The 17,938-nt window shown below is 43.7% G+C and overlaps 2 protein-coding genes and 1 long non-coding RNA gene across 4 annotated transcripts in view; 2 read left to right on the forward strand and 1 right to left on the reverse strand.

Moving 5' to 3' along the window:
• Nucleotides 1–477: 477 nt before the first annotated feature.
• On the forward strand, nt 478–5,931 carry SLC35B1 (solute carrier family 35 member B1). The gene is made up of 9 exons (XM_075036379.1): nt 478–740; nt 919–1,022; nt 1,258–1,388; nt 1,940–1,970; nt 2,185–2,342; nt 2,702–2,828; nt 3,468–3,574; nt 3,853–4,006; nt 4,361–5,931. The coding sequence occupies exons 1-9, from the start codon at nt 532–534 to the stop codon at nt 4,411–4,413; spliced, it is 1,074 nt and encodes a 357-aa protein (XP_074892480.1). The 5' UTR covers nt 478–531; the 3' UTR covers nt 4,414–5,931.
• A 491-nt stretch (nt 5,932–6,422) lies between these two features.
• Nucleotides 6,423–17,857, reverse strand: LOC142034688 (uncharacterized). The gene is made up of 3 exons (XR_012651723.1): nt 17,630–17,857; nt 6,978–7,060; nt 6,423–6,556 (listed from the first exon to the last, which is right to left on the reverse strand). It is a non-coding gene; the product is annotated as an uncharacterized LOC142034688 (long non-coding RNA).
• Nucleotides 17,356–17,938, forward strand: part of SPOP (speckle type BTB/POZ protein) — a 30,792-nt gene continuing 30,209 nt past the window's right edge. The window contains exon 1 of one of the 2 annotated variants that reach the window (XM_075036377.1): nt 17,356–17,452. The gene's annotated coding sequence lies outside the window, so the exon portion shown is untranslated. The remainder of the gene's footprint in view (nt 17,453–17,938) is intronic. The other variant, XM_075036376.1, reaches the window with a different exon arrangement.

The following is a 17,938-nucleotide window of genomic DNA, read 5'->3' on the forward strand; positions in this document are numbered from 1 at the left end:
ATTTAATGGATATCGAGTTTAAACTGGGGAGATGCTGGAGCCCCGGCCGGGCGGGCAGAGTAACAGCCTGGGGTGGGCGGGGCGAGGGGCGGAGGGGAGGAGCTTCCCAGGCCCCGCCCACCCGCTGGGCGCGCGCGCGTGCTTTCGCCCCGCCCCTCGCCGAGTCGCTCGGCGACGGCGGGAACGCCAACCAGGTCCCGCCCGTTAGCTCCGCCCCCGCTGGTGCGGCCAATCCCCGCGCTCCACATCGGGTTGCGTCACCGCAAGGGCCGCGCTTAGCGAAGGTCCCCAGGCCGGGGGTGCCCCGGGCGCCGCCTGCCCCGGCGGGGGCACCCCGCGGCCGTGACCGCGGCCCAGCCGCGGCGGGGGAGACCCCGCGGGGGGTCTCGGTGCTCCCCCCCGGACCGTCCCCGCCCGGTACCCAGCGCCGCCCGTTCCCCGCTCCGCCCGGCGGCGAGCCCGGCAGGGAGGCGGACGATCGCGGCCGAGATCGGGGGGGTCCTGATCGACCGGCGGGCGCAGGTCGGGCGTATGAGGCAGCCCGCTCCTCCGCAGCCGCCGCAGCCGCCGTCCGCGCTGCGGGATGTGGCGCTGGACGTGGCCCCGGCGCTGAGCGGCCGAGCCGCCGCCATGGGAGCGAACGCGAACGGTACCGCGCTGCCCGAGCGCCTCCGCCTACCCGTCTGCTTCTTGGGCGTCTTCGCCTGCTACTTCTACTACGGCATCCTGCAGGAGAGCATGTGAGCGCCGGGGAGAGGGAGCCCCCGGGGGCGGCCGTCCTCGCTGCGGGTCCCGGCCCCCCGGGGGAGCCTTCCCCGGGCTGAGTCCCGCCCGGTGTCTCGGCGCGTCCCCCGGGGGAGGCAGGCGGCTCCGGGCCGGGCCCCCGCCGCTGTCTTGACCGTGTCCCGTTACTTTCAGCACACGGGGACGGTACGGAGAAGGCGCCGAGCAGGAGAAATTCAAGTACGCCCTGACCCTGGTCTTCATCCAGTGCGTCATCAACGCCGCCTTCGCCAAGCTCTGTAAGTCGGGTGTCGGGAGCGGCCAGCCGGGACTTGACAGCCCCCAGGGGTGGGCTCCGCTCTGGGTCACTGGTCCGGGGTTCTTCCCCCCTGCCCTGTCCGGAGGGGACGGTTGCGGCCGCTCTTCGGGCAGAGCGTCGGCGTGGAGGGTCCCTCGCATCCCCGGTGACGTTCTCCCAGAGGTTTGGCTGTTGGCAGCTTCTCCTGACTTTCTTCTTCATCGTCGTCCTTGCAGTGATCCGGTTTTTCGACGCCGCCAAAGCGGATCGCACCCGGAGCTGGCTCTACGCCGCCTGCTCGCTATCCTACCTGGGCGCCATGGTTTCCAGCAATTCGGCTCTGCAGTTTGTCAGCTACCCCACTCAGGTGGAGCGGGGCCGGGGAGGCGGGTAGAGGGTGTTCGTGTGTACAGCTTAGCACTGTGTTACCCGTTAACACTGGGGGTACCCCAAAAACAGGTACTGTGCAGGGGAAGCTAATGCTGTGAAAGAACTGGCTGGTGAAAAGGCATGGAGGGAAACTGTGATTTTGATTTATTTTCCTGTAGCCGCATCTGTGGGGCTGTAGCGCCATGTTTCAGTCAGCACTGGGTGTGTAGAGAGGGGTTAAGATTGCTCCGACTGTTCCAGAAAGAGCATAACAATCCCTAGAGACGATGGGAATTTGCTAATTGGGAGTCGGCACTAACGTCGGAGGGCTTGAGACGATTTCTGAAACCTTCACCATTTGTTTGGCAGTTGCTCTGTGGTGGGGTTGGTGGGGGTTTTTTTGCACGTCTTTTTTGAAGTATCAGGTACGTTTTGTTGGGGTGCAGCAGGGTGGTCTTATCCCATAGGGTCACCCCTGTATTGCTGCGATCTCTCTCATCGCTAGCACACAATGATATGTGAATAGTTAATACAATTTTTCTTTTGCAGGTCCTAGGTAAATCTTGTAAGCCCATTCCAGGTAAGCAAATTTCACATTTCTTCTCGTACGTTTGTGTGCATTACTCGTGCCCTCAACGAGGACCTCGATTGTTGTCAAAATAGTGCATCTCCCCTCCTGTCTGCTCCGCCGTGGGAAAAGCGAGTGGTGTTTTATCTGTGTGTTGTTCTGTTGGGCCAAGTCTAACTCCCGTGAGAGGGTTCTGGGAGCCGTTTGTGATGTTGCTTCTTTACAGTCATGCTTTTAGGAGTGACTTTGCTGCGGAAGAAGTATCCACCAGCCAAGTATCTCTGCGTCCTGTTGATAGTCGCAGGCGTGGCCCTGTTTCTGTACAAACCTAAAAAGGGCGCTGGGAGCGATGACCACGTCTTTGGCTATGGAGAACTCCTTCTGGTGAGCACTGCCAAGGCACAAATAACCCTGGCAGGGGTGAGGAGGAACAAGCAGTTACAACACCGATAAGGCCGCGTCCTTTGTACCTCAAGCGTACCCTAAAGCTGATGTGGAAACACTTCTGCAGAAGGACGCCTGGGTTTGAGGGGTGCGCTCTTAAGCTGTGGTATGAGATCAGTGCATGAGTACATGCGCATCCCTCTTAGCATGTGTTTTGAGGCCACAGAATTGCCATTTAATAGGTGATTGGGGTGTTTAAAAAAGAGGGGGAATGAATGCTCAAGATCTTCCCCATAGAGAGGAAATAAAGAACGAAGGTTTTCTTTTCTGTCTCTTATCTCTGTCTCGTCTTTTCTTAGCTGCTGTCCCTGACCTTGGATGGGCTGACTGGTGTATCTCAGGACCACATGAGAGCTCACTACCAAACGGGTTCCAATCACATGATGCTGAACGTTAATCTATGGTCCACCTTGTTCCTGGGGGCTGGTAAGGAACACCCTGCAAAAACCACAGCCACCGCGCCCAGAGACCGCCCTGGGACAGACACCCTGTGGGAAGAGACGTTGCGTCAAGCTCCAAAAATGGGCCTAGAACACTTTTTGCAAATTCCTTTATGTTTTGTTTTGGGGTTTTTTTCTTTGTATATAAAAAGTCGGGGTTGTTCAGTGTAGCTCTGCTCATGTCCACTAGAGGACACCACTTCACGCAGAGTGCAGCTGCCCAACGCTTGCTCACTTGTGAGAAGTCAGGCTCGCTCTGTGCTCCTGGGTTTCTACCTGATGGCTCTCTCACGCTGGCAGAGAAGCAAACCGTACCAGTGTAGCTTTCGGCTCCAATTAGGGAGTGGCGCTTCTAATTGATTGCTGGGGACTGTTTTGTCAGAATTGGATCTGCAGTTAATGCTTGCTTTTTTCATTAATTAACTAGGAAGGTGATCACTTTTTCTCCCATTCTCTTTGTTTTCCACAGTGTGGAATTTAGTCTTTGCTTTTAGTAGCTGCTGTTGGGTTACAAGCATAAACTGAAATTATATGTAAACTGAAATTATATGTAAACTGAAATTAACACTACGCTTGGACTGCCTCAGCTTGTAATTCATGCTTTTCATCTTGATCTTTCTTCCAGGGATACTGTTCACTGGAGAGCTCTGGGAGTTCTTGAGTTTTACAGAACGCTACCCCAGCATCATTTACAACATCCTACTGTTTGGCCTGACAAGTGCACTGGGTCAGGTAAATACGCTTCCGTGTTCTGCAGTCTTCACAGGGGTGTGTTTGCCCAGTTCAGAGAGAACAATGTAAGGCTGCTTCACTTTCCGTTGCTTTGGCTGTTGCTTGCTTTCTGTACAGGCTACCTTCAGACTAAAACAGGTTTAAGTTTGTATGCAAATAGTCAGGATTTGAAATAAGATTCTTTCAGCTCTGCCTCAATGGCTTTTCATCTGAAAAGAGGATCCGTGTTGTACTTTTTCTAATCAGACTGACAAAAGGTGTCTGTTTGTTTTTTACAGAGTTTTATTTTCATGACTGTGGTATACTTCGGACCTTTGACTTGTTCCATCATCACCACGACCCGCAAGTTCTTCACCATTTTAGCGTCCGTCATTCTATTTGCCAATCCCATCAGTACAATGCAGTGGGTGGGGACCGTCCTGGTGTTCTTGGGTAAGTCAGGGAAACAAACACCTGAGGCCTTTCCCCTGTTAACTTAAATAGAGGTGATGTATAGTGAGGGGAGAGCTAAAAAAAGACCCTGGTCAAAAAAAATCTAATAGTACTAGAACAGTCTGGATGGAAGAGGGAGTTAGTAGCCTTACCAGTGCATGGAAAGAGGAGTGTGACTTCTAGCAGATCTATTAGGTCTTTCCTCAACCCTGCACTGGGTGAGTCACTGCCTCTGAGTGCCCGTTAGTAAATCACTGCTGTTAACACAAGGACCTTTGTGAAAAATCAGCTTATGTTTGTTTGAAGAATGTGAAGAAACTTGCTATGCCCATGTATTATTTTATCTCATTGCAGGCCTTGGACTCGATGCCAAATTTGGAAAGGGAGTAAAAAAGACATCACATTGAGGAAATGGTTGATCTCCGCAGTTGGAATGAACTTTTAATTTATTGTCTTGTACCTCAAAATCTGTTATGAAACTGGACTCAGGATAGGTAATCAGAAGGAGAGTGTTTGGATTTATTTTTTTTTGTTTTAGTTTTTTAATTCTGAATTGTCTTAAAAGTGTAATACTTTAGTTTTAATTGTAATTAAGCTTTTTTTTTTTTTTTCTGTAATCAAGGCTGCATTACTAGATCCTAGCAGCAGGATGAAATTCTTGCCTTAACAGGAAAAAAAACTTCATATCTTTATTAAAGAAAAAGTGACAATGGCCGCTTTTCCAGAACTTTAATTTCAGTATCGTTGGCTGATCTTGGGGAGAAACAGCACACCTCTCTCCAAGCAGAGGGCTAGTCTTAGAATTATGTTAGTTCTTTGGTGCGGCCTGGCAGGATCTCTGGATTAAATGCCTGTTGTTGAAGACAACCCCCTCTTCTGATTGATTGTATGATTTTTCTATAACTGAGTTGGTGGAGCAGCCAGTTGGACGTTCTTCCATTAAGACAATATGTGTAAACACCGAGATGCATTATTTCCTTCAGCTGAGCCTTTCTAAAACAGAAGCAACTCTTGGCATCTGTAAAAGTTTACAGGAAACCTGCTTAACCAGTGGGGCCCAAATTAATTCTTTTCATCCCTCCTGCTGATGAAGGAACAGGACCCTCTGCTGCTAAAACCATGCCAAGGTTGTGTGACAACAGCTTCTAAATGTTGAAAGGGCCCTTGTTAATTACCCACCATCATGGTGAGCTTTCGAACACCCGCTCCTGAGCACAGGCTAGCTCCCCAGTGTTGTATGGGGAGGAGTTATTATCATAATGATGCCTTCAGAGTTGGGGAGCAAAATTCTCTGAAGAGCAAACTTTACACATGAAAGCATGTTTCTACCAGCTGTCACTTGGTCTCCATCTGTTCTGTGGCTTTGGCCTTTTACCCCTCCAGATGGGATCTTGATCTCTTTCCTGAGCGGCTGTTGTCAGTCTCTTTCTCTCCATCCCCTGCTTCCCCCACCCCTCCAGTGTTTCTTACAACTTTTTTGGCCTCAGATTTCGTTTTCATTTAATCTGTCTTACTATCCTATAGTTCTGCTCAAACAACACATTTTGTGGAAAATTAACCCCAGGGTATTAAAAGATTTTTCTTTGTCACCTTCGCCTCTTGGCTAACTTACATTGTCTTAAAGGTCAAGTGATAAGTAGCAAACAAACATGTTCTCAGTAGTAGAGAATCCTGAAGTAAAAGTTTCTGTGACTTAACTCCATGAATACTGCCTGGTGAACACCATGTGCTGGCATCTGGTACTATATGGAGATTCTGGCTTCCCTGAAGACAGTTATGCTTTCCAGTATCTCTAAGGTAATGAATACTATTTCAATTCTATAAAAGGGAGCAGAGAAATGGCATGACTTGTTCATGAACACTGTGGCAGAGATAAGAATTAATTATCTTTTTTGTGATTTAATCATAAAACTATCTTTTCTCTGTGTTTATATGACTTGCAGTCCTCTATCTCTTAGCACTATCTTAAATTTAACCAATTCTCAAACTCAGCAACGAAAAGCAGCAAAAAGATTCTAGGCAAACTCTCCATTCTGTTAGTTTTGCAGACTTGTTTTCCCTTCTATTAAATTAGTCATCTAATGTAGGAATAGACCCAGCTCCCCTGTCGGTGTGCAAATACAAACACCTGAAAAATGCATTATAAATCACTTACTCCTTCAACCATTCACTTCCTTGTGATAATCTTGGAATTTCTGTTCAAACATGTCGCCTGTTAAGAATATTTGAGTCATTGCTGTTACAAACCACTACTTTATTCTAGAGCTACAAATGGTGTGCTACAAATCAAAGGGAAATCACTCTATTTTGATTCCACAGAAGCAGAATTGCTTATTAGCAATAATTCAATACTCACTAAAACTCTTGGGAAAGTATATGATCAGAAATTGAGGGAGTGAGATAGCAGCAACCTTTTTCCACCATGTTGTCAGTCTGTTATTGGTGATTTCCTTTTTATTTACAGCATCTCAAGCCAAATTGCCTCTTCTGTGTACAGAGACTGCTCTTCCTGAACTCTTCTCCTCCTAGTAACTCTAGGAGAGAATGTGTCTTAAAAAAAAAAAAGGAAAAAAAAGACTTTGTTAATTCTTTTCTTAACCATTGAAAAGAAGCCAATATAGTTTCAAGTGAACTCTTGCCCAAAGCCACAGGTCTGCCCCCTTCCCCACACTGCAGCAGCCTAGACGACCAGCAGAAAGAAAGAAGCTGGGAGCTTCGTAGAATCTATTTTCTAAGCCAAGATCTGTCTTTACCAATATCTCCAACTTGTCTGTATTCAGAGCACAGATTTAAAGATCAGTCTGCCAAAAAGAAAGAAAATAAAGGAGATTTTCTCTCTCCTGATTGCTGCAGGCTCCCTTGACCCACTTTAGCTCTAAAGTCTATTTCTGGTATTGCTCCAGCTTGGTTCTTGCTGCACCTCTGACTCTTAGTAAGAATTTCTTAAAACAAAGGCAGCTCTTGTACCTACCTTGAGCCTGAATCCTTTGGATTTTCTTGGACAGCTTGCTGTCTTCTCTCCAGACCTCACGTACTGCTAGATCCCAGAGGAGGCTACAAAAGCAATTCAAGAAGCTATTTTCAAATCGCCACTGCCTTTTCTTCTTGGACAGTTCTAACAACACTGCTGCAAAACAGGTCCCCAGCTTTGAGCTGCTGGAAGGATTGCTCTAATACCTCTCCCCAGTGACAGACTGGTTGCCACATTTTGAGAAGCCTGCCTGGTGGCTTTTGGTGTATGTTCCTGCTTGAGTTAGCTGTCCCTTTATTTAAAGACAGGTAAACTCCAAGGGAACTGAGTTAGGATCCAGTAAAGTTTTCATCTTCCGTGTTACTTTTTCCTATTAGAAATGGTAGCTCTTCTTTGAGGTACCTTTTGCAGAGGGATAATTTTGTTTAATAATTTTTTGGCTTTGTTCTTTTTTTTTTATAAACAGCGCAAGTGTCTTCAGAGGCAATGTTTGAATTTTTCGTGAAGTATCAGGAAAGGCTTTCTTTCAAGTAAGAGATTAGTAACATACAATGTGTTGACAGAACTTACTGCATAACATCTAGGGTATGGCTATGCAAAGGAATCTCTAACTACTGCTGGCAAGTTATATTTTGCTTATTCAAAGAAGGAAGTGTTCTGTGGTAGCATGTGTACCTATAAGCAGCTCAGAGGTTTCAAGGAATCAAAGCACAGTGCCCAGGTCCTCTACCAACAGTCTGGGCTTCACTGGTCCTGCTATGACTCAGTTCATCTTTGCTTTTTTTAGACATTCTCCAGTTTATTAGAAGGCTGCAAATCTAGTTAAATAAAAAAAGACTACCTTGTTCTTTTTAGTCTTGTGTGCTTCATCTGTCTTTCTTTCCCCAGCTGTAAGCAAGCAATAGTTTTGTGATAATGCCCTATTTTCCAAAATGAAAAGTTTTTGTAAAGTGTAAAACATCACCCTCTGCAGCCAAGATGGTAGGTGCTTTGAACACTCACTGTGTGATGTTTTGAGTTTGGGCTGACTTGCCAAGGAGTTACTAAACGGAATGCTTGTGGTTTGCTCCTTCCTTAGCGGATGTGACTGGTCTTTCTCTGAGTAGAAGAGGAAGGGAAATCAGTTGAGTAGGAGATTAGTTTATTAAGTGCCTTAGACGAAGCCCTGCAAGTGCAAAACATGAAGGTCAGACTGAGAAGTTAGGAAGAGATTCCACCTTCCTCTCTGCTTTTTGTTGGCTCCGGAGTCCCAACTCTGAGTCCATTTATGACTCAGCTAGTTACCAGCAGGGGGAACTGTTATTTCAATCATTTTCTAGAAATATAAGGAGAAAACCAACAAAAAAGCAGTTCCTCTTTAATTAGTGATATAACTGTACTTCGAGTCTTTGTGCTTACAGTAGAAACATAATGTGGAAATCAAGGTCTTCCATTTTTATTCTGCTTAATTCTTTTTGACCATCAGCAGAGACTACATTGAAGCTAAGTCGTTAGAAGCTTTAGGACAATCACCATCTCTTCTGCAGAATGGCCTTCAGTACAGATAGCATGGGTATAAATAAGATTGTGCACACCTGCATGTCCTCTTGTCCTCATGTGACACAAAGAGCTTGCTTCCTGCACAGCAGCAGCCATTGGCATCAAAGTCGATGTTTTTGAAAACATTTCTGCCAGAATTCTCCTAGGAACCTTGTCAGTTCTTGGTGGTTCCAGGGAGATGAGAAGAGTCACGCACGTACTGAGAATAAACAGCAGATTACATTGCTGCAGTGTTTGTGCCTGTTGTCCCTCCAGGAGGAACTCGCTGATGTATCAGCTAAGAAAGGTGAAGTTTTATTTCATAGCTAACTGAGACATGGCATCCACAGGGGGGAAAATTTGGCAGCTGCGTTCCTTTTCCTTTCATCTTCCTTGTTTTTACGAGCTCCTTCTGCAACTCCATCAGCAGCTGTTTAAAAAAACCCCAAATGTTTAGAGAGCACATAGAATAAGGTAGATGATACTGTATGCGTGTGTATCTTGTAGAGGTGGATATAATTGTATAACAGTGATCATTTTCTGGTCACAGCGTAGTAAAGACTGATGTTCAAATGACAACAGCTTAAGGGGTAAGGACGTTGCCATTACTGCTTTGAAATCAATGAATTGCCAATCTTGAAGATACCAGTTAAAAACCCCAACCCTAATGTTCTTAAGAACAACTAGGATTTATGCTGTGCCACTCAGTTAAGAGTTGGTGATTATGTGAGCTTATCCTACAGGATTCCACACAGTCTTGCAAAGGAAATGGGAATTCCTATCAGATTTCATGGACCAAAAAGCACGTGAGAATCAGAATAGCACCCATAGGGGAAAACACATGCTAGCTTTAAAGTCCCACTTTAGCATGTAATAAGTTTATGCTGACTAGTAGTAGGAAGAAGTTTGTAAGGCCAATAGGGATGGGGTATGCATTTGAAATATATACTCTTATAATAAACAGTTTCATACTTAGATTTATAATTAATACCTAACAGAATTTCAGCAACAGTGATCCAGGGATGCATCTAAAGAACAGGAAAAACAGTATTTGCCTCAGACTGAAACTGAGCTGGATGTCACATTGGAATGAGGTATTTAAAACTCTAAATATTTTAAGGAAAAAAATAAGATGACAAGTGCATTTAAAGCTTCAGAATTAAATTAGCAAAAATAGTCATATGGCTCTTTCTCTTGCTATGCTTTTCTGCAGTGCTTGCAATGTCATTTTCATTCTTTTTGTATATTTATGCATGTATAGGATCCTGAACACTTAATACCACCTTTGTCATCACAGTTCAGTTACTTTGGCAAGCTCACAGCCTATTTTCAAAATTTTTATCAGCAGTTAACCTGTTCTAAAGGAAAAAATTGTTCAGAAGACAGCATGGTTTTCATACACAGTACTTGTTGAAATACTGACTCATTCATTAGAGGTGTTTTGCTATACGAATGCAAAAAAAGGCTGCCAGAGTCGGGGATGGTGGTGTGTTTTTTCCTGGAAGTAGGTTCAGGTCCTTTTACTGGGTCTTCAGTTACTCCAAGAGCAGCACAAATGTGCAGCATTAGGCATTCCCAAGAGCAGTTCTGTTAGCACAGACCAGTTGCTGAAGAATCCATAAAAGTTAAAATCCAGCCAGGTCAGCCATGGAAACCTTCCATTACTTGGAATGAGGACTAAGTCTTTTGCTTGACTGAAACTTGAAAATGGGAATGAATGGAGTGAAATATTTTAATAGGCATACATAATTTTGGGGACAGCAAGGAGAGATTTCCATAATGGTGCTCGTACATAGTGATTTGCTTTTCTGCAGGTGGGACTAGCACCCTCCACTTTTTAATCCAATGTTGTTGTAATTTCTCCTTTACAATAGCCAGTTTAAAGACAACACTAAGGAATCTTGCAGTGGCCCTGGAACATGAATAGAGGGTATACTAGGCCCATCTGCAATGGCCTTTTCCCATCAACAGCAGAAAACTGTCCTCCAAAGGACTATTTCCCACCTAAAATTAAACATTACAAGGCAATAAAAATCTCAATCCTCTCAAGTACACTCACACAGTAGGGATCATTGTCTCCAGTTTCTGTGGTAGTGGAAAAAGTAGACAGTTGAGTTTGTGTCCTCTGGCAGCATGATTGCCTGACATTCATTAGCTAAACTTCTAAAAATCACTTCTCAGAACAATGCAAACTGTTTTCCAGGCAAAGGCTCCCTCTCTTATTCCTTATCAGCTCTGAGGAGTGGAGTCTGCTTTCCAGGCAGATTTGCAGCCTGCTCTGATTTAGTTTATTCTCAGAATTGTAGTGTCACTTTCTCCTAAGGTCTTGAGAGATCTCATTCAGTGAACGTGACGGGCTATAATTTGTTAATTAGTTTTACAGTGAAAGTGGCAAGAAAAACAAAATCCTTGTCTTGGGATTAAAAAACACCATTTTGGATTAGCAGATTCTGCCCCTACCTTAGGACCTGTGTGGCACTCCAATAACCTAAAGTGTTCCAATGATTACCAAGTTTGTTATTTTTGTACGAACAACTAGACTAGATCTGCAAAAAGGGAGTGTTCACAGCCACACCTGGAGAGGTGTAAAATTCAGATCTGAACACACTAAGCACAACTGAATTACCAGCTTCTTTAAATAACAAGGCCTGAGATGTATCAAGTTGGGCACTTCAAATTAGTCCATAGTTTTGACATAAGCCTTATTTTCTCTGGTTTGATAAATTCTAAGATGTCTTTTTTTTTTTTTTTCCCTTCTGTCTATATTGCATGAAGCATATTATCACTTAAAATCACAGAGGTACTGGTTAAGATAGCTTCATTAATATTCCTAAGCAGCAAGACACCATCAGCTGATAATTCAGGAAATGCCCAGGAAGAAATCAATTATTTTTGCAGTCAGTAAATATTTTAGGAAGTGTGAGTTACATAAATCTTGGGAACCCATACAGGATGCAACATTTCATTTCATTATCTATAAACTTACCCAGTCACAGAAAGGGATAGCACAGTCCAGTGAAAAAAGTAGTTCTGTAAATACTGGAATTAGCAACACCTAGTTTCCTACAGATTTGAGGTTTGTGGTTGATTGTGGCTCCCATTTAAGCTTTCTCCATATGCAGCATATTCAGAGTTTCTCCCCCATGCGGACACACTAGTGGTTATTAAACTGTAGTGTAATGTCTTAGAGCGCTTGGGGAGGTCCCTTTTCTCTACCCAACCCTTACTTTGATGGAACGTGGTAGAATGCAATGATCTTTGAGACCTCTACTTCTTTTTTTTTAATTTGGTTGGAAAATACTGCTGAATTAGAAGTTATTGAGAGATGGGGTAGAAAGATAGGAACAACCTAAGCTTTGTCTCCTTAGGAAATCAGTTTAAAGATAATGTGTTTGTGCAATTAATGACTACAGCATACAGATCTCTACAATAAGACCAAAATATTGCATGGACAACCTTACTTTTGGCTGGTCTTTATGGCTTCTGAATGCTTGGTTTTGAAATCGCTGTTCTAGAAAACAATTTTCTGTGCAATAACTGAATGCATCTTCAAATGAAATTAAACATCTGAATACTCATTACTGCCATTTTGGTTGCAGTAACTTAATGCCATAATAGTCATTGCAGGGCATTGCTAATGAGAAGGCAAAAACAAAGAACCGATTAGCTCCACATTAAGCTCTTGAGTTCTGTAAGGATGTTCTAGAGTAGCAATATTTAAGTCACAATACTTGCTAGAATTTGTGTAATAAAGTGCATATTGACAGCTAATATTTATCATTGTGTTGAAAGCACAAACTTGGAGAGCTCTCTTCCACCAGCATTAAAAAAACAGAACAAGACTAAACTGTCATCTAGTTATGAATCCTGATGCTGAGTACTTGAAAAATTCTTAGTTTGTGGATACCTTAAAAATGCTGCTTTTCCCTTAACTGCAAGGTCCAGGCTGCATATGCCACTTTTACATTCTCCCTTTACTACATCACTTCTCTTCATTGTTTCCTACTTTTTTCATACTGGATTTACTTCCCCTCTTTTTTTTTTTTTTTTTTTTTTTTGTTCCCCTTCAGCTGTTTGAGCCCTTTATGCTCATTCATACTTTCATGCTCTGTTATACAGAGTGAATCTTATCCTCGATTTTCAACTCTTTTGTCCAATTATCTCTCTGTACCTCTAGAAGGGGAAAACAGCAGTGATAAAAACCCTCAGACTCTGTTACAGTCCGTTCCCGCTTCTCCACTAAGGAAGATTGCTGTGATAACATTGAAGATTAATTCTTGTTTGTGGAGAAAAGCTGGTTTGAATAAACCGGAGGACTTTTGACAATGTTCTGAGCTCCTCTACTCTGCAGGTGCTAGCAGAGTTAACAGCATCTTGGAGAAAGGAAAATAATTTCACAGACCATTAGGGCTGGTGGGAAGCAGCAGGATCAGGTTTTAATGAATACAGGATCAAAAGCATCTTAAAGCAAACCAGCACTGAAAACAAGAGCAGGCTCATCAGGGAAGACAGGAGATGCTTCTAACGAGAAACAAAGCACCAACTCAAAGACGTTAGGGAGTCACTTTCTCACAATAGTGCATTTTAAAGTATAATTTCCTCTTCTAAAAAATTAGCTTTGATACTTTTCCAATACATGCAAAAATAGCACCATGAATAGATTCCCTGCAATTAAAATCTCTAAGTCAGAGTTTTTCCAAAGGAGGTCAAGATTTTGTTAAACAATGTTTGTTTTCTCACAAATAAAAGTAGTTTTTAATCGCAGCAACAATGACTAAGTTAAGTTATCTTACAGTATTTTGAAGTCAGGAAAGCAAATTTGGACAAGAAATATGCATAGCAGGAAACTCAGAATGGTTTGTATGTGAAAAAGGAGAGTATCCCACCACTACCAGTAGGCACTTGCTCATAGAAGTGCTGATCGCTATTGTGTTTTCTACTGAATTTAACACTGTATGTATGTGGTGGCTGTGCTAGAGCAAATTTATCCTTTCATGCTCCAAGGGACATAGGTGCTACTGCATCGAAATGTAATGAAAGTAAGAGCTAATTGCTTAAGTGCTCAGGCAATGATGGTTTTGAGTACATGCATAACCAGAAACTGGCAACACTTAAGTGAACTTTCAGGTAAGAAAGGGCAGTACCTGAAAAATTTAGGTACCTGTGATTTTATACATCTGTTGAAGAAGAACTGGTTTTAGTCATAGTTTTGAATCTGGATGCCTAAAACCTACCTAATTCTTATACTCTTCTGGATTTCTGCTTTGAAACTGGAAGCAACTGGTTTTCCAATTTTGTCTTTTTTTTTTTTTTTTTAATGAGTAAGCTGCTTAACTTCTTTACACTTTTAAAAGTTTTAAAAGATGGGTAACATTCAACTTACCCTCCTACTCCATGCAACACTGAAGATTACTTAATTTATAGTGAAGGAAAAGTGGGGATACTGGATGCTATCTAGCTCAGTACTTGCTATTCTGTTGCAAATTAAATTTTGAGGAAAAGGGTTGCAAAAGAAAAAACTCACCAGTTTCCTTTCCCTGGAGGATGCTCAGACTTACATAGTTCAAAGCAGCCAGTATCTCAGAAGCTTTTCCTTTCATCACAAACCATATCGGCACTTAACTGTCCTCTAGTGTGCTCTGCTAGTGCCAAAGCTTAGACTCCTTTGACAAGATAAATAATAATGTAGGCTTTGTAGTGGGATAGGTGAGAGCATGACATTTTCAAGAGGATGGAGATACCCTAGCAGAAGTCAGACTGGAAGGATAACCTATTAGATACTAGATTTTTAATTGGCTATGACACAAATATTACTATTTCACAATGAAACCATAAAAGCCTATAATACCAAGATTCTTTTTATGTCTTAAATTTCAAACAAACAAACAAACAGTAACCATATCCTCACACCAAGCAATGATTGCATTACTGTTTGTGAATCTACCACAGCATTCCTTTTGCGTTACATATGGAAAATGAGTTACATAGATGTCTCACTGGTACAAGGAGAGGTGAATCAAGCAACTTGCCATGTTTGTGTGACTGTTGCATATATAAAAGCTTCATTAAGTCTCCCCAGTGATTGGAGATGGGTTTTGTTTAGAATGGTTTTGTTTGTTTTTGTAACAAAGATAGCAAATACAGGAAATAATTAAATAACTGTGTTTTCATACTCTCCCAATCATCAGGAGCGTATATGAGATTTTAATTAGTGCTGCATTTTCAATAACTCTGTATCCGTACGTGTTGCAGATTCTTTCCTGGATAACAGGGAGATAATTATGAGAATCCTGTTTTTCAGTCTCTCACTAAAGGGATGGCTGATATATTTAATCATGATGTAGAAATGCTGGCAGCTTTCTCTGAGTTCAGCCTCTCTCTAATTACATTTCTAGATTTTTAGTAAATTGAAAGGGAAAACGTAGGAACAAAATAATTAAAACCAAAGAGGAAGTGAATATTAAAAAGCAGGAGCTATTTAAAATTCTTGCACACGACTTTCATGGATATCAGTTTAATCAGCTTCACATAAAAATCAAACTTACATACACACAAAAGTAACAACTCCAAACCTGTATGTACATTAGCATTTACTGGTTCTTTTCATGCAGAAAAAACAACCTGTCTTGTATCACTCAGATGATACTGAGAATTATCCCCAAAGTGAATGCATTTGAGAATTTGGTACTCTCACGTGGGCAGTAGTGTCAAAACACACACACATCAGCATATCCCCATGCAAGTTTTCAAGGTTCAAGCAGTACCTGCACCTAGGAATTGTCCAGTAATTTTATTACAGAATTGTATTAAAGATAGAAGGTGGTAGGGTTTGTGAAGAGTAAGTGACAGCATTTCACTTCTATCTGTCACTTATGAGGGCAGAATTGACCCTAAATAACTTTTTCATATGAAGGAGAGTGAAATTCAATCTTCATTTTCACAGATACACGATTTAATTTTCTACTTCCTGGGAACAAGAGAATTTTGATCAGGAGAACGTCATAAACTGCAAAAGAGGTTGACCTCCCTACCGCTAAGTGACACATGGCCAGTGTTGAATTAAAGGAGACATTTCTGTTTGTTCTATCTAGAAAGCCCTTGTATCAAAATCTGCAGCCTAAGTGCTCTGATGCAGGAGGGGAGGGGGGAAATCTCTCTGTTTTCTCTAAAACTGGTGCTGTAATTTCCTTTTGTACTTCAACTGTAAGAGGATAAATACATCAGTAAAAATCCGCAGTTTTTATTGAGAATATAAAATCCAGGATAATGGATAGGGTAAGAAAATAAGTTTCTAGGAGAAACGTGTAGCCAGAATAGGAATGCTGATACCAATTCTGTACTTCCCAAGAGGCAGTTTTATGGCATTTCTTCATTATCAATGCAGCATTACCTGCTGTTTTGTCACCATAGGCAGCAGTTTGTGAAATGAAGGAATGAAGCAGGGTCCAAGAATTGGTCATGATTTGGATGAGATACTTGCCAGGAAAACCCAGGACACTGCAGAAAATGTTAGCAATAAAACAGGGAATATTCTCTGAGTCAGTAGTGGACAAATGTGGCAGCCTAGTGTACAGGACCAATTGTGCTATGAGAAGCAGCATTTTTCATCTGAGAGAATGAGATATGAAATAAAGACTTTGCATCTTTCATTTCAGTAAGTGTAGCTGTGATATGTATTATGTAACCTGGCTAATTTGGTTATTGGGGTGCTTTGTGTGTAATGGTATTAATTCACTCTAAGATGAGACTGAAACTGGCAGGAAAGAAAGGCTAGTTCTGGATAAACTTCTCTACAAACATTCAAGTAATTAAGGATTATTAACAATGAAAATTTTGCTCTGGTTGCAAACCATTACAAATTAGAAGAGAAGACCCATACATAGACAAGATCTTAGGATCACAGGGTAATTTGGGTTGGGACTTCAGGACATCATCTAGTCCAACCTGCTCAAAACAGGGTCACCTATGAGATCTGACAAGCTTGCTCAGGGCTTTATTTAATCAGGCCTTGAAAACCCCCAATAGAGACTGCGTAGTCTCTCTGGGCAACCTGTCCAAATGCTCATCTATGGTCATGATGAAAAAAAATCTGATATCCAGTCTAAATCTCTCAGTTTTACTTTTGTTTCTCATCCTCCTGCCATGTACCACTGTGAAGTGCCTGGCTCCATTTGCTTGATAACCCCCTTGTGGGTACCGAAAGGTCTATAAGGTCTCCCTTAAGCTTTTGATCTAGACCCCTGAATGACAGACATAAAGCATGTTTGCTTTATAATCCTTTTCTCAAAATGTTAAAATAAATGCTGTTCTTTGAGAAAACTCACCAATCATCCTCAAACTTGGCAAAAAATTTTCACTGTGCAAATGTGGGGAGCCGTTCTTCACAAGCACTGGCGACCTGTGTGCTGAAACGGCCCACAACCCAGCCTGAAGTGAGAGAAGGGGGAAGAACTGTTTCTATTTTCACTACGCGACAGTAAGCCTGACCCTCAATGGAACAAGTAGGAAAGGTGAAACCAGGCCACACCACCACAGCAAGAGAAAAAAAAAAAGTACACCCTCTCATCTCCCCTCACGCTTCCTCCCGGAGTGAAGAGATTTAAAATAAAACTCCAAGCAGAGCCCTCAACCCTCACACAACACCAGAACAAAAGAGTTCTCGAAAGCGGAGAACGGCGCGCCATTACCCCCGCCAGCCGATTCCTCACAGAGCCGTGAGGAAAGGGCCGGGGGCGCGCGCCACCTCACTCGACGCCTTTCCCGCCTTTTCCCCCGCCTCCCTCGCCCCCCGCCCCTCCCCGCGCAGGCGCAGCCCGCCGCTCTCCTCTCCCCCCCCCCCCCCCCCGCTCCTGTGGCGTATCGCCGAGAGGCGGGTGTTTGTGGGGAGCCCGGATGTGTCAGTTTAGGGCGGTATGAGGAGACCGCAAGGGGACAGCAGGCAGCGGTATCCTTCTCAGGTGAGGTGGGAGGGGCCGTGCGGGGAAAAGAAGCAAAAAAAAAAAAAAAAAAAAAAAAGGAATTGGGCGAGGACTTGGAAACCTCCACAGGGACGGGGGGGAAGGTAGTGTTGTTGTTGTCGTCGTCCCCCCCCCCCCCACCGCTTGCCTCTGCGAGGTGTATGCGGGGCAGCTCACCTCTAGTTCGCTGCGGCGGCCCTGCCGCACGACTGGGAAGTGAGAGACCCGCACGGGCCTGCCCGTCCTCCCCCCCGTCTTGTTTTTAAGTGGCACTGCGACAAGGAGTAGCTCTTCGCCAAATAGTGAGCCGTGACACTTGAGGGGACCCCAGGGCACACAGCGCATGCTCCGCCGCCCTGCCAGAATGTGAGCCCCCGAGAGGAGAAGCGGGAGGACGGGGGCCAACGCGCATGCGCAGCGGAGGGGAGGGGGGGAAGAGGGCGTGTCCGGAGGCGCCAGCGCATGCGCGGAAGCTGGGCTGGCGGC

This window comes from Buteo buteo, chromosome 9 (genome assembly GCF_964188355.1).
Source record: "Buteo buteo chromosome 9, bButBut1.hap1.1, whole genome shotgun sequence".
In the NCBI taxonomy this organism is placed as follows: Eukaryota; Metazoa; Chordata; class Aves; order Accipitriformes; family Accipitridae; genus Buteo; species Buteo buteo.

What these genes read in the sequence shown, in the direction of transcription:
- SLC35B1 (XM_075036379.1), top strand. Translation starts at nt 532, where the DNA reads ATGAGGCAGCCCGCTCCTCCGCAGCCGCCGCAGCCGCCGTCCGCGCTG. An exon ending in TTGTCAGCTACCCCACTCAG is followed by an intron (nt 1,389 to 1,939) that starts GTGGAGCGGGGC and finishes TTTCTTTTGCAG; the next exon opens with GTCCTAGGTAAATCTTGTAA. An exon ending in TGACAAGTGCACTGGGTCAG is followed by an intron (nt 3,575 to 3,852) that starts GTAAATACGCTT and finishes TGTTTTTTACAG; the next exon opens with AGTTTTATTTTCATGACTGT.